This window comes from Dendrobium catenatum, unplaced genomic scaffold (genome assembly GCF_001605985.2).
Source record: "Dendrobium catenatum unplaced genomic scaffold, ASM160598v2 fragScaff_scaffold_922, whole genome shotgun sequence".
Taxonomy (NCBI): Eukaryota; Viridiplantae; Streptophyta; class Magnoliopsida; order Asparagales; family Orchidaceae; genus Dendrobium; species Dendrobium catenatum.
The window spans coordinates 291,926-303,260 of NW_021319384.1; the positions used below are offsets into that span (position 1 = coordinate 291,926).

The 11,335-nt window shown below is 35.6% G+C and overlaps 1 protein-coding gene and 1 long non-coding RNA gene across 2 annotated transcripts in view; both read right to left on the minus strand.

Annotated features, from left to right (window-relative positions):
- Positions 1-10,977, minus strand: part of LOC110106912 (3-hydroxyisobutyryl-CoA hydrolase-like protein 3, mitochondrial) — a 137,355-nt gene extending 126,378 nt beyond the window's left edge. The window contains exon 1 of the mRNA XM_028697397.1: positions 10,708-10,977. Within this exon, the coding sequence (XP_028553230.1) occupies positions 10,708-10,945 (238 nt within the window). The 5' untranslated portion in view covers positions 10,946-10,977. The remainder of the gene's footprint in view (positions 1-10,707) is intronic.
- On the minus strand, positions 8,391-9,407 carry LOC114580292. The gene is made up of 3 exons (XR_003701652.1): positions 9,342-9,407; positions 8,846-9,239; positions 8,391-8,688 (listed from the first exon to the last, which is right to left on the minus strand). It is a non-coding gene; the product is annotated as an uncharacterized LOC114580292 (long non-coding RNA).
- Positions 10,978-11,335: the final 358 nt, after the last annotated feature.

The following is an 11,335-nucleotide window of genomic DNA, read 5'->3' on the forward strand; positions in this document are numbered from 1 at the left end:
CCTTCTTTCTTATCCCCTCCGGAAATCTTGCGAGCTCTTTCCAACCTTCGTCTTGGCTTCTAATCTCTTTCGTCTCTGCGCAAATACCACTCCATTTGTATCCTTCTTCTCAAAGTGAAGCAAGTTTAGGGTGTCTTGTTTGAGTCGTAAGAGTCCAAGTTGTAATAGTTTTTATAAAATGATATTATTCGTGTCTTTATTTGTGTTATTTGTGTCTCTTCTATTACCTAGTAGAGTTTTCTTTTGTTAAGCAAAAATTAGGGATTCCCCCTGATTTTTGCTTACACCATCTGTCAAGTTAAAATTTTTTAAAAAATATCAAAAAAACTCTAAAATTATAAATTATTGTGAAAACTTAATTGAAGATGTCTATTTTAATTCCAAAATGAATTTTTAAAAAACCATCCAATGTTTTGAAATTTGGATCTATTTTCTCATAACTAGTAAGTCCTGAACATAATTGATCTAGGCTAAGTCCAAGCCAAATTAAACCTCCTAAACTCAATCAATTAACCCCATTAACTCCAAATCAACACTAAACATAATTTTAAACATCTTCTATCAATTCGATAGAAAAATCCCAACACCACATCAAATTTGGTATTAGAACATATTGAACTTGAAGTTGGACAGCACTTGGGACCTAGTAATTTTATTCACTCCAGAGTTTGGAGGCTTGAAGAAAGTGTCTTATATTGGATAAATCGTTAATTCTATAAAGTATTTCTTGTGAACTTGGTTTAAGTTTAAATCTTTTTTACTAGAATTAAATTTTCTGCAAATTGAATTTAGAAAATTGGCATATTGTAGGCAATCCTATGTGCTTGTGTATTCCTACCAACTAGTTTGACTTAATGTTGCAAGCCTAGCTTCCTACTTTAATAAACTCACCACTAAATCCTCACATTTGAGTGAAAAACTAGTAAGGGAATGTACACTTAAAAAGGCTAAGCACCTAGGGTGCACCTAGATCATACAACCCTACTTAGATAACTTAGGGTTTTATTGTAACTTTTGTTAAATGTTATAATTGCAAATTATCATTTAATTTTAAGCGTTATTATTAATTGTTATAATTGCAAATTATCATTTAATTTTAAGCGTTATTATTTTAAAATCATTTGCATCTATTACTTAAATTCTAAATCAATGAACATTTATATCAATATGTGTATTTAACATAAACTTGCATCATCATATTTATCACAATGCCACCAAAATCTATTAGCCTAGATCAGTTTGAGAAATTAACTAGAGACTAGAAGAGATAGCCCCACAAAATGAAGAGAGGTTTGTTAGGTTACAACTAACCTAACCACATAGGTCCATGGTAATAGCCGTAGAGGTCACAACTCAACTAAAACCCCTCTACATGTAGAATTTGAGCACTTAGATAAGGAGTTTGTAGAAGACCTCAGGCATCACTATCCACATAGGAGAGATAATCATAGAAACTACTTTAAGAATGATGACCTTAGATTTTATGATCAAGAATCAATAAAAAAGTTGAGTGTTGATGCCCCAACCTATGACAAAGTTCAAGATCCAAAAAAAAAAATTAGACTAGTTAACCCAAATGAATGAATTCTTTGATTGGTATCAAATGGATGATTATCAACAAATTATTTTTGCTAGAATAAAGTTAGTCATCCATGCCAAGATCTATCGGCAAAATATTGTAAAAAAAGAAACGTTAGGTAGAATGATTTTGACAAGATGCAAGAGATCCTTAACGCAAATACTGTCCTAGCAGTCGAGAAGAAATTACATGAGCAGTTGATAACACTTATTAGGTAAGGTAATGTCTATTATTGAATATATGAATAACTTTGAAGAATTAGTAGCCATGAACCATTTCCTAGAACAAGAATGGCAATTGGCTAACAAATTTGTGATAAGTCTTAGATTTTACATTAAGAATGAGGATGAGCTTCACGATCCAAAGATCTTGGAGAATGCATAACACTATGCTTTACTTTTTTAAAAAAATAAGAAATCATCCACAAACAAGTCTCTAAAGGATAATTATCTTCCCATCCAACCTCATCATTTAAGGGCCAGAGATCTACTATTCGACTTAATCCAACATCATTTAGTACTCCACCAAAGACTAGCCCAGAACCCAATATTAGGAACACCAGAGATATAGTATATTTTTAAGTGGCAAAAAAAGAAACATATGCAAAAACTAGTGTAGGACACAAATTTTGTTCTTAAAGGAAGAAAAAGATGAATAAATAGAAGAATAAGTACAGGAGATTCATAATGACACATCTTTATCAAATGAGGACATAGGTCAGTGATGCGGGCAAAAGATACAGGGAGCCTATATCTTCTTATCACAAAAGACACGACGGACTTCTACGGACAAAATTGACTAAGGACGAGAAAAAAAAGGACGAACAAACTCTTACATTTCAAATTAAACTAAACAAAAGAAAACTTACAACAATACAAACGACGCTTGCAAACAAAATAACGACACCCTAAAATTGCTTCACTTAGAGAAGAAGGATACAGGTGGAGTGGCACTTGCGGAGAGACGAAAGAGATTAGAAGCCCGAGAAGAAAGGTTGGAAAGAGCCCGCAGGATTTCCGGAGGGGATGAGAAAGAAGGGTGGAAAGAGCCCGCAGGATTTCCAAGCAACCCGCAGGTTAACATATTTTTTTCCAAAAATCAAATTTCATTCACTAACTTCAAACATAAACAATCCCCCATATTTATAGGTATGAAAGGAATACAAAGAGACACATTACATTAATTTTGACACAATAAACTAAGCATTAAAACATAGAAATCCTCCCCCCATGCTCACGGTTAATCACCCAAACAAGGAACCAAGGAGACAGCCACGGGAGACGAGGGGAACCGCACGGACCGAGAGCCACGGCCACGGGAAACAAGGGACGGTCACGGAATAAGGAGCCAGCCGTGAGATCCCAAGAGGCAAACACAAAATACTAAAAGCCATGAGGAAACCAAGGAGTCACCTCATGGGAAAAGACATTTCTTGGAATTCCAAAAGCCGGTTTGGAATTCCAAGAGACTTACATAATTAAAAACATAAAAAACATAAAAAGTACATTTAATATAGGATAATAAATGAACTAAAATATTAGCTCATAATGAGCTAACCCTTAGTTCAATAAATGAACTAAAGTCCAGCTCATAAATGAACTAAAAGTTTAGCTCAAATATGATGAACTACTAGACTCAAGGGAAGCCAAAATTTGATTTATTTTGGACTAGTGTTGACCCCCCCTTTGTCTATATCAGTCAGCATCTAGAAACCCAACTCAATATCATGAGGTGTTTGAGATTAGATAGTACTGAAGATTGGAGTATTTCGATACAATTTTTAAATCTGCAAATTGGTTGTCGATGGGGTCAGAGTCATGAATTTAGTATTCACACACACGCTTTTAAGAGGTAATCTTAAACTATAACCCGATCCAGAGCCATACACGATGAGTTAGTTGAATGATACCTTATTACCCATCATATCTAAATGTTTAGTATCTATTAAGATAGATGACTATATGACTAATATATGGTGCGATATAATTTAAATGGAGGTAGCCAATGCCATTTTAGGGAGACTGATTATTTGATAATGATGTCATATATTTTGGTGGAGAGCACTTACCTATGTCAATTCAATGAAAAAACTTCATGTTCTGCCCATTTTAACCAGCTATAAGGGTAGAGTAAACTCCTCCACACAAGTTATTCTAGTCACCACCCTACACACCTACAATAGCCATACAATATGGATATCAACATCACAAAATTACTATGTTTCACTTGAGTATGACTAGAGTGTTATAATTTATGAAAATAATTTAATGTAGTAATTCAAAGAAACCAATTCTTCTTAATAGCATGCATTTTCAAACTCTAATTGTTCATTTGTATGTGATATAAAAAACTTACATCATGATATTAAGAAATAACTGGAACAAAAAAATACAAAATATGTTGAATATAAGAATAAAAATAAATCTTTTAAGGAATTTGAAGTAGAAAACATGTTCAAATATGCATCCGTCCTGAGATGTTTACTTTCACTAGTTTTTGAAAACTATAAATGAGATCATATGAACCATTCAAGATAATTAAAAACTTGGTAATAATTCAATATGTACTTGAAGGAGACACCTATAGAGGGACTCATCCAACCTCCAAATTTACAAGAAAAATCTTTTATAAACCTCCAAATTTACATGAAAATTCTTTTACAAACCTTGTTTAGAGGAGGAGATGAAACCTAATTATAGATATCCATTTAGCCTAAATTTCTTGAAATGTAATACATCATTTTAGAGGGGTCACCCACATAGGGAGAAGATAAGAGGTATCTCATTATATGGAATGATAAGCCGCCAAGAGAAGATACTTGGTTGACCACAGATGAGCTGCTATAGCTTGCGCCTGATTTTTTGAAGGATTACAAGAGCATTAAACTCTTCGAAGAAGAGATCTCTTAGATCAATAAAAATTGGTGTAGCACCTACACTAATTAGTAAACCCACAACTAGGATCCAGACTAGAATAACCACACTGGAGAAAGGTGGACCTATTACCCGAAGCAAGATGAAGAAGAAATAGAAAATTTTATGTTTTTTTATATTTATTTATTATGTATTAGATATTTCATTATCTTGTGATTGTACTTGTGTTATAGTTGATTTTGAGTGCACTAATATGAATTTGAGTGCACCAATGTGATCCCATATGAGTGTTAATGCATGTATGGGTCGGCCAAGTAGTATGAGTGAGTGTTTTGTTGACTTAGTCAATACGGTAGCTTGGCCAAGGTGAGGAGTGGTGTTTATTGGGTGGTTAGTGGCCAACCAACTATTCTCTCCAATATAGAAGGTTGTTGATTTCATTCCAAAGAATTTGAGTGGATAACTCAAGCAAAAAAGCTTCATGGTTTAATCCAAAGGAGTTGTTTAGTGATTATACATTCATGCACTTGAGTCTAAGTGCTTATCTTTTATATTAATTTGTGTTTAAATTTTTCTTTAAAATTTGTGTGGAATGTTGTTTCAACATTTAGTGTTGTGAATATAAATTTGGTTTGAATTTTCCAATAATTTTTTTCATAGTTTACTTATATTAAGTGGTCGCCCATGGTTGAAGGGTGTTTAATCTAGTTGGGTTCTCTTCAACATTTAGGGTGCGTTTGGGACGGCTTCACGGCTGCTTTGCTTTATAAAAACTTATTGAGTGCTCGTTTTGGGCATTGCGGTAGAACAAAGTTAGAAAAATTTCTGCGACCTGTCGCTGCTTCTCGCAACCTTTCATTGCGTCCCGCGGTCCGCTGCGGGTCGCTGTTTTCCGCCATTTCGAAGGGCATAAATGACGGAAAAGCTGGGTCGCTGCTTCTCCGATGCCCGCCTTCTCCGATGCACGCCGATTTGCCAAAGATCCCTCCACTCATCGCTGCTTCTCCCGCATGCCTTCCTCCGACTCTGCCATCTTCTCTCCATTTCTCCCGGTTAAGATTCGGATTCCTATTTAAATATGGGCTGCGATCCCCAGCATCAATCGCGGCTCTTAGATGAGTTGTGCGCCCTCCTCACCTTTCGTTGCAATCCCCATAGTAAAGCGCATTTGGGAAGACGAACAGCTGAGAGGAAGCTGGCTGGTAAAATTTGGATCGTTGAAGAGTGTTTTTTCTCTTTTTGAATTTTGCAAGCAGAGAGCAGGTCTTTTGTCTAAAGGTTTGCTCTTCTTTCTAAGATGTTTTTTAAACTATATTTTTATCTTTGGCCAAAATGAGCCGGATAGGTAATGGCCGAGGCAAAATTTTTAATCTATGGGCACAAATTTTTATTTTTAAATACTTTCAAGAAAGTAGGGTAGCCAGAATTTTTTATTTATGGGCACAAATTTGTTATTTTTAAATACCCTCAAATTTTCATGCCAGCTTGAAATAGACATTTGGTTTAAATATGTATAAAGTAATAAAATAATTTGATTTTATATCAAAATTGTTAACATAAAGAGTTAAAAAAATTAAATTTGAACAAATTTTATTCATCTTCATATATGTAAGGTTAACAAGGTAATTTGTTGTAAAACAGCAGCAGCACAACAGTTCGGCAGTACTACTACCCAAACAACATTGACTAATTTCTATACAGCAACTTAAGAAAGCAGTTTTATGTACAACAATTTCACAACCTGCTTTACCGACAGCAGCAGCTGTCCCAAACGCACCCTAGAACTAAATCTAATTAAAACTTTGTAAAAGCTTCCAAAATTAATCTACAGATCGAGTAGAACAATTTCCTCATAGTTTTTCTCTCTTTATTTTCATGTTTTATGTTGACTCAAAACCCTAAAATTATGGACCCTATAATCTATTTTCCAATTTTCATCCTCTGTCTAGTCACTTAAAAAATCTCAAAAAATATTTTAATAAATTCTAAATTATAAAAAAATGTGAAAACCTAATTGAAGATGTCTATTTTTATTCCAAAGTAAAATTTTGAAAATCTATCAAATGTTTTGAAATATGGACCCATTTCCCATAGATGATCAAATCTAGACTGAATTGATCTGAGTTGAGTCCAAGGCCAAACTAACCCTCCTAAACTCAATAAATAAACCCCACCAACTACAGATCAGCACTAGATGTAATTTGAAACATCTCTTATCAATTTGAATAGGAAAATCCCACCACCACATTGATGTGTAGATCAATTTTGAATATCTTTATAAATTTTGGACTAGATTTGGTCTACAAAATATTAAATAGAACTCAATTAGGTCAGTACTCATTCAACCTCCGACCGCTTGAAGGAAAATGCCCATGGGAAAATGGTTGAAAATTTCAAGAAAAAATCATATTCACAACACTAAACATTGAAACAACTTCCAACACAAATTTTAAAGAAAACTTTAAACACAAATTAATACAAAAGATTAGTGCTTACACTCACCCAAGTCAAATGCATGATCACTAAATCACATTTTTTTATCAAACAACAAAACTTTTTCCCTTGAATTCTCCACTCAAATTCTCTATAATTTCGTCAACAACCTCCTCAAATAATCAGCAAATAGTCTTAAATACACAACATACAAAACAATTCAAATTGAAAATTAAGAGGGAGTAGTTGGCCTATCACTACATGTGGTAACCATCTAATAACCACCCCTCCTCTTGGTCGTTCACCCATATTAAATAAGTCAACAAAGCACATACTCACAACTACTTGGTTATCCCTCACACACATCTACACCAATATGGGGTCACACAGGTAAAGGTCCAAACAAGTCAAGTCGAGCTCGAGTCAGGCCTAACTCGAGCTTGACTCGTGAGCCAAATTCCGAGCTCGGCTCGTGACACTGAAAATGAACTCGCCGAGTGACTCGATTCCACATCCAAGCCCACATTCCACATCCAAGCCCGCCTTCCGTGTCAGAGCCTGCATCCGAATCTGAGCCTGCCCTTGATCCACCATCGGCATCGTGATCCCGCATCTGAGCCCGCCCTACAAGCAGCTCGATGAGTAGTCAAGTCAAAGCTTCCTTAGGATCCAACTCGAGCCCGATAATCCAACAAGCTCGAAATTCTGCTCAAGTTCAAACTCAAAACTTAATAAGCTCAACTCGCGAGCTCATTAACGAGTCAAGCTCGAGCCGGCTCGCAAGTCGGCTTGACTCGGTTGAGCCCCTACACACAGGCGCATTCAAATCCACACTAGTACACTTCATATCAACTACAATACAAGTACAATAAAAATATAATGAAATGTTCAATACATAAAAAATAAATAACAAAAAATATAAAATTTCTTAAATCTTTTTCATCCGGCTCCTAATAATATACCCACCTCTCTCAAATGTGACCCTCCTGACCTACATCATGGAAGTAGATCTACTAATTGTTTTCGGTGTTACACCACCATATATGGGAATGTCAAGACTCAACACTTATTATACTAAGATTATTCATGTTATAAAGATCTTATCAAATGTCGCCTTATTTAGAGAATCCTTTCCAAGTTGCTTTACTTAGACATTTCTTTCATAAAAGAATTGTCTTTTATGAAAGATCTTTGATTCACCAATTTAAATTTCTCTTAGGGGCTGTTTGGTTGCCTGCAAAGTAAATACAATATAAAGTAAATGCAGTGTAAAGTAAATGTAGTGCATTTCAAATACTTTGAGGCTGTTTGTTTGTTTGCAAAGTAAACGCAGGAGAAATGTTTCCCTTGTTTGGTTAGATATATCCAGAGTAAAGTAAAAACAGTGCATTAGTAATATTTTTTTATCATTATAACTTGCGTATTTATAAAAGTAATCACCGATTGTTTAAACTTCGTTTGGGATAGCTTTCTTCTTGCTTTCTAAAACAGCTTTTCAATACAAAAATTAACTAAAAAACTGTTTTATTCTTCCTTCTCAATAGACATTGTCTCCTTAATATATGAATCGAGTTGGTCATTCTGAACTGGAGAGTTTGAACATTGCTCCTGTATAGATACAGCAACATCAACTTCTATCTTTTCAGAACTGTTGGTTATTAAATCTACCTCAACATCAGCTAGCCCAACAGGATCGCTAGGAGCGAACTTTGAATCAGATGAGCCGTGTTCTTGTGTAATCTGCAACTTATTGTTGACTTCATAAGCATCTAGATCAGTACTAGTACCCTCTCCCAAATCATCCTGTTTCAAAAGCAATAGTATTTGATATATGGATTTTAAATCATCCATATGAAATGAGCAAATGCAATTTGATACTATGTCAAAAAAAAAATTCTGACTTTTATAATTGATAATAGCCAATGCAAGTAAATCAAGCAGGAAAGTTTTGAAGGCTTACGTTGCCTCTTCAAGTGAGTAGACACGAAGCTCATACATGACCTGGCGTGCAGAAATTGGAAGACCGTGTGGGAGAAGTTGTAACATCCATAGCATCAAGGCTCCTCTGTGATGGAATTCCTAAATCACCTTCCTAAATTAACGAAAACCACCCCAATCCTTCAATGATCACCTTTTGCTGAAAACTATAAGCAAATGCTAGAAAACTTACTAATTGATTACAAATAACAAAAGATAATAATCAGCACCAAGCTACCCGTAGTCAACGATAGAAGCACAGACGAGCTCCTTTATCCAATAGCATTCTGACGCAGGCTGACCGACCTTGCTTCGCAGCAAGATGCAATGGCGTTGCCCCCTTGGCATCCTTCACATTAACAAAACGGGCAAATCCCCTAATGTTTGAGAAGGAAAAGATAAAAAGAAGACCGAAAGATTGTTAGAAATTGCAAAGAAATCCAAATGATCCGACTTATAAGATTTTTATCACTCAGTACCAGGATTCCGAAATCGGGTTGGAGTGGGCAGCCTCAAGAACTGATTCTAAACAATCAGAATGACCTAAAAAAGGGAAACCTCGTCGTGCCCATTTGCAGCGGCGATGTGGAGGGAGGAGAGGCGGCCGTAAGCGGTAATTTTCTTGATGATTCCGGGGTCTATACGGAGGATACGTTCCACTAATTGGAGCTCGCCGAAATGAAGTCCTCTCGATTGAAGCCGAACAGCATGACGAAGCTTCGCTTTTCTCATCTCGTTTGAAGCTTCGCTTTTCTCCTCTCGATTGAAGCCGAACAGCACGACGAAGCTACGCTTTTCTTCCGATGAATTTATAACCTGCTCGAATCGAGCGGGTTTCTAATTCCCGCAAAACATCCTCCATAATACACTCCTAACGCATCCGACGATTACCTTTTGTTCCGCTCAAAATTAACCAAACAACCAAATTTAATAAATACGGGTATTTGTTTTACTTTACACTCCTAATTCAGGCAACCAAACAGCCCCTTAAACTACTTTAGTTTCATTATGTTATTTCTTCACGTATAAAGTCCTCTTATAAATAGATAAGACTTGTATGGGACTTCATTTAACTGATGAAGACTACAATATCTTGAAGGAATTATGTCTATCCTAATGGTATGGCTGGCAACTTCATTCTCTCTATCTACTTAGTCCTCTCTATCTTGGTTGATCTTCCTCTACTTCCCATTATGTGCTAGGAATGAAGGCCTCCATTCTCTTGTATATGTAGATCCCCCAACTAAAAATCAAGTCACTAAAAATCAAGTCCTACAAGTTCAAGCATCATATCTTCATAGCGTTAATAGCACTGGGTGTCAACAGTTATTTCATACCAATAAAATGTATTAAAATAAATCATATTTTAAATTCTCTATTTTTTGATAATTAAAATATAAATATTAGATCATAGCACGAAAAGCTCACAGACATCAAGATTGTAGATTGAGCTCAAAACTGCATTAAACGTGCAAAACTATCCAAAAAGATAGAAAAGAAAAGCAATCCGTCCGTGCCGCACACCAGTGACTCATTTAAGCTTATCAAATATTCTGAGAGCATCTTAACAACTAATGCGTTCTCCTTCAACGTAAATACGACTTGCAAGTGTTGGTACTTGGTGGCACGAAATTCTAAGAATTACTTAACAGGTTACATATTTGAATTAGGTCCAAAAACAGTTCGCAGACTTTAATTACTCCGTTCATCAGAATCTCTAGCGGCCTTAAGCAAAAGCAAATATTTGAAAGAAAAAGGAACCCAATTCCAAGAAGTCCTGCTGGCTTAAAACCTTCGATCATCAGAATAGATAAACAAACATAAAATGTTGAAAGGGAAATAAACCTAAATTCATCGCGTTGAGCGCTTTAGGGCGATCGAGGGTGATGACCGCAAGGCCGTTGGAGAAGATGCTACCTCTAACAAATTCATCCGCCGAGCCTGACATGGTTGCGAACAGACGAGCCGAGGAATGCGAATAATTCGATTGTGCAGAGACAGACGTATTAGGTTTACAACAGGAAAGTGAAACAAGGAGGGCACAAGGCTTTAGGCGCTGAAGTCCGAATACCAGCCTCCGCATAATCAGAGCGGGTGCGCCTCTGGGAAAAAATAGTCGTGGACTTTATAATAATGGAACACGTTTTTTTTAGTGGCAGAACGTACATTTGATGTACATAGAACTCAATGTTAAACATGATTTACTCTTTTTATAATACTTCAAAAGTTTAAAAAAATTTTAAACTACTAATTGGTTTTGATCAAAATTATATTCTCAAGCAAATCAATATTGATCCTCTAAACCAAATTCTTAAATCTTCTTTTAAGGATGTTAACAACAATCTTGCTTTTTGCATTTCCTATGGGTCCCCTTGGATGTCCAAAAGAGCCAAATTAAGGTGGCTAAGGAATGGGAAAGATGATTCGGATTTTCTTTATAAGCACATTAAGTCTAGAAACAATTCCAATAAAA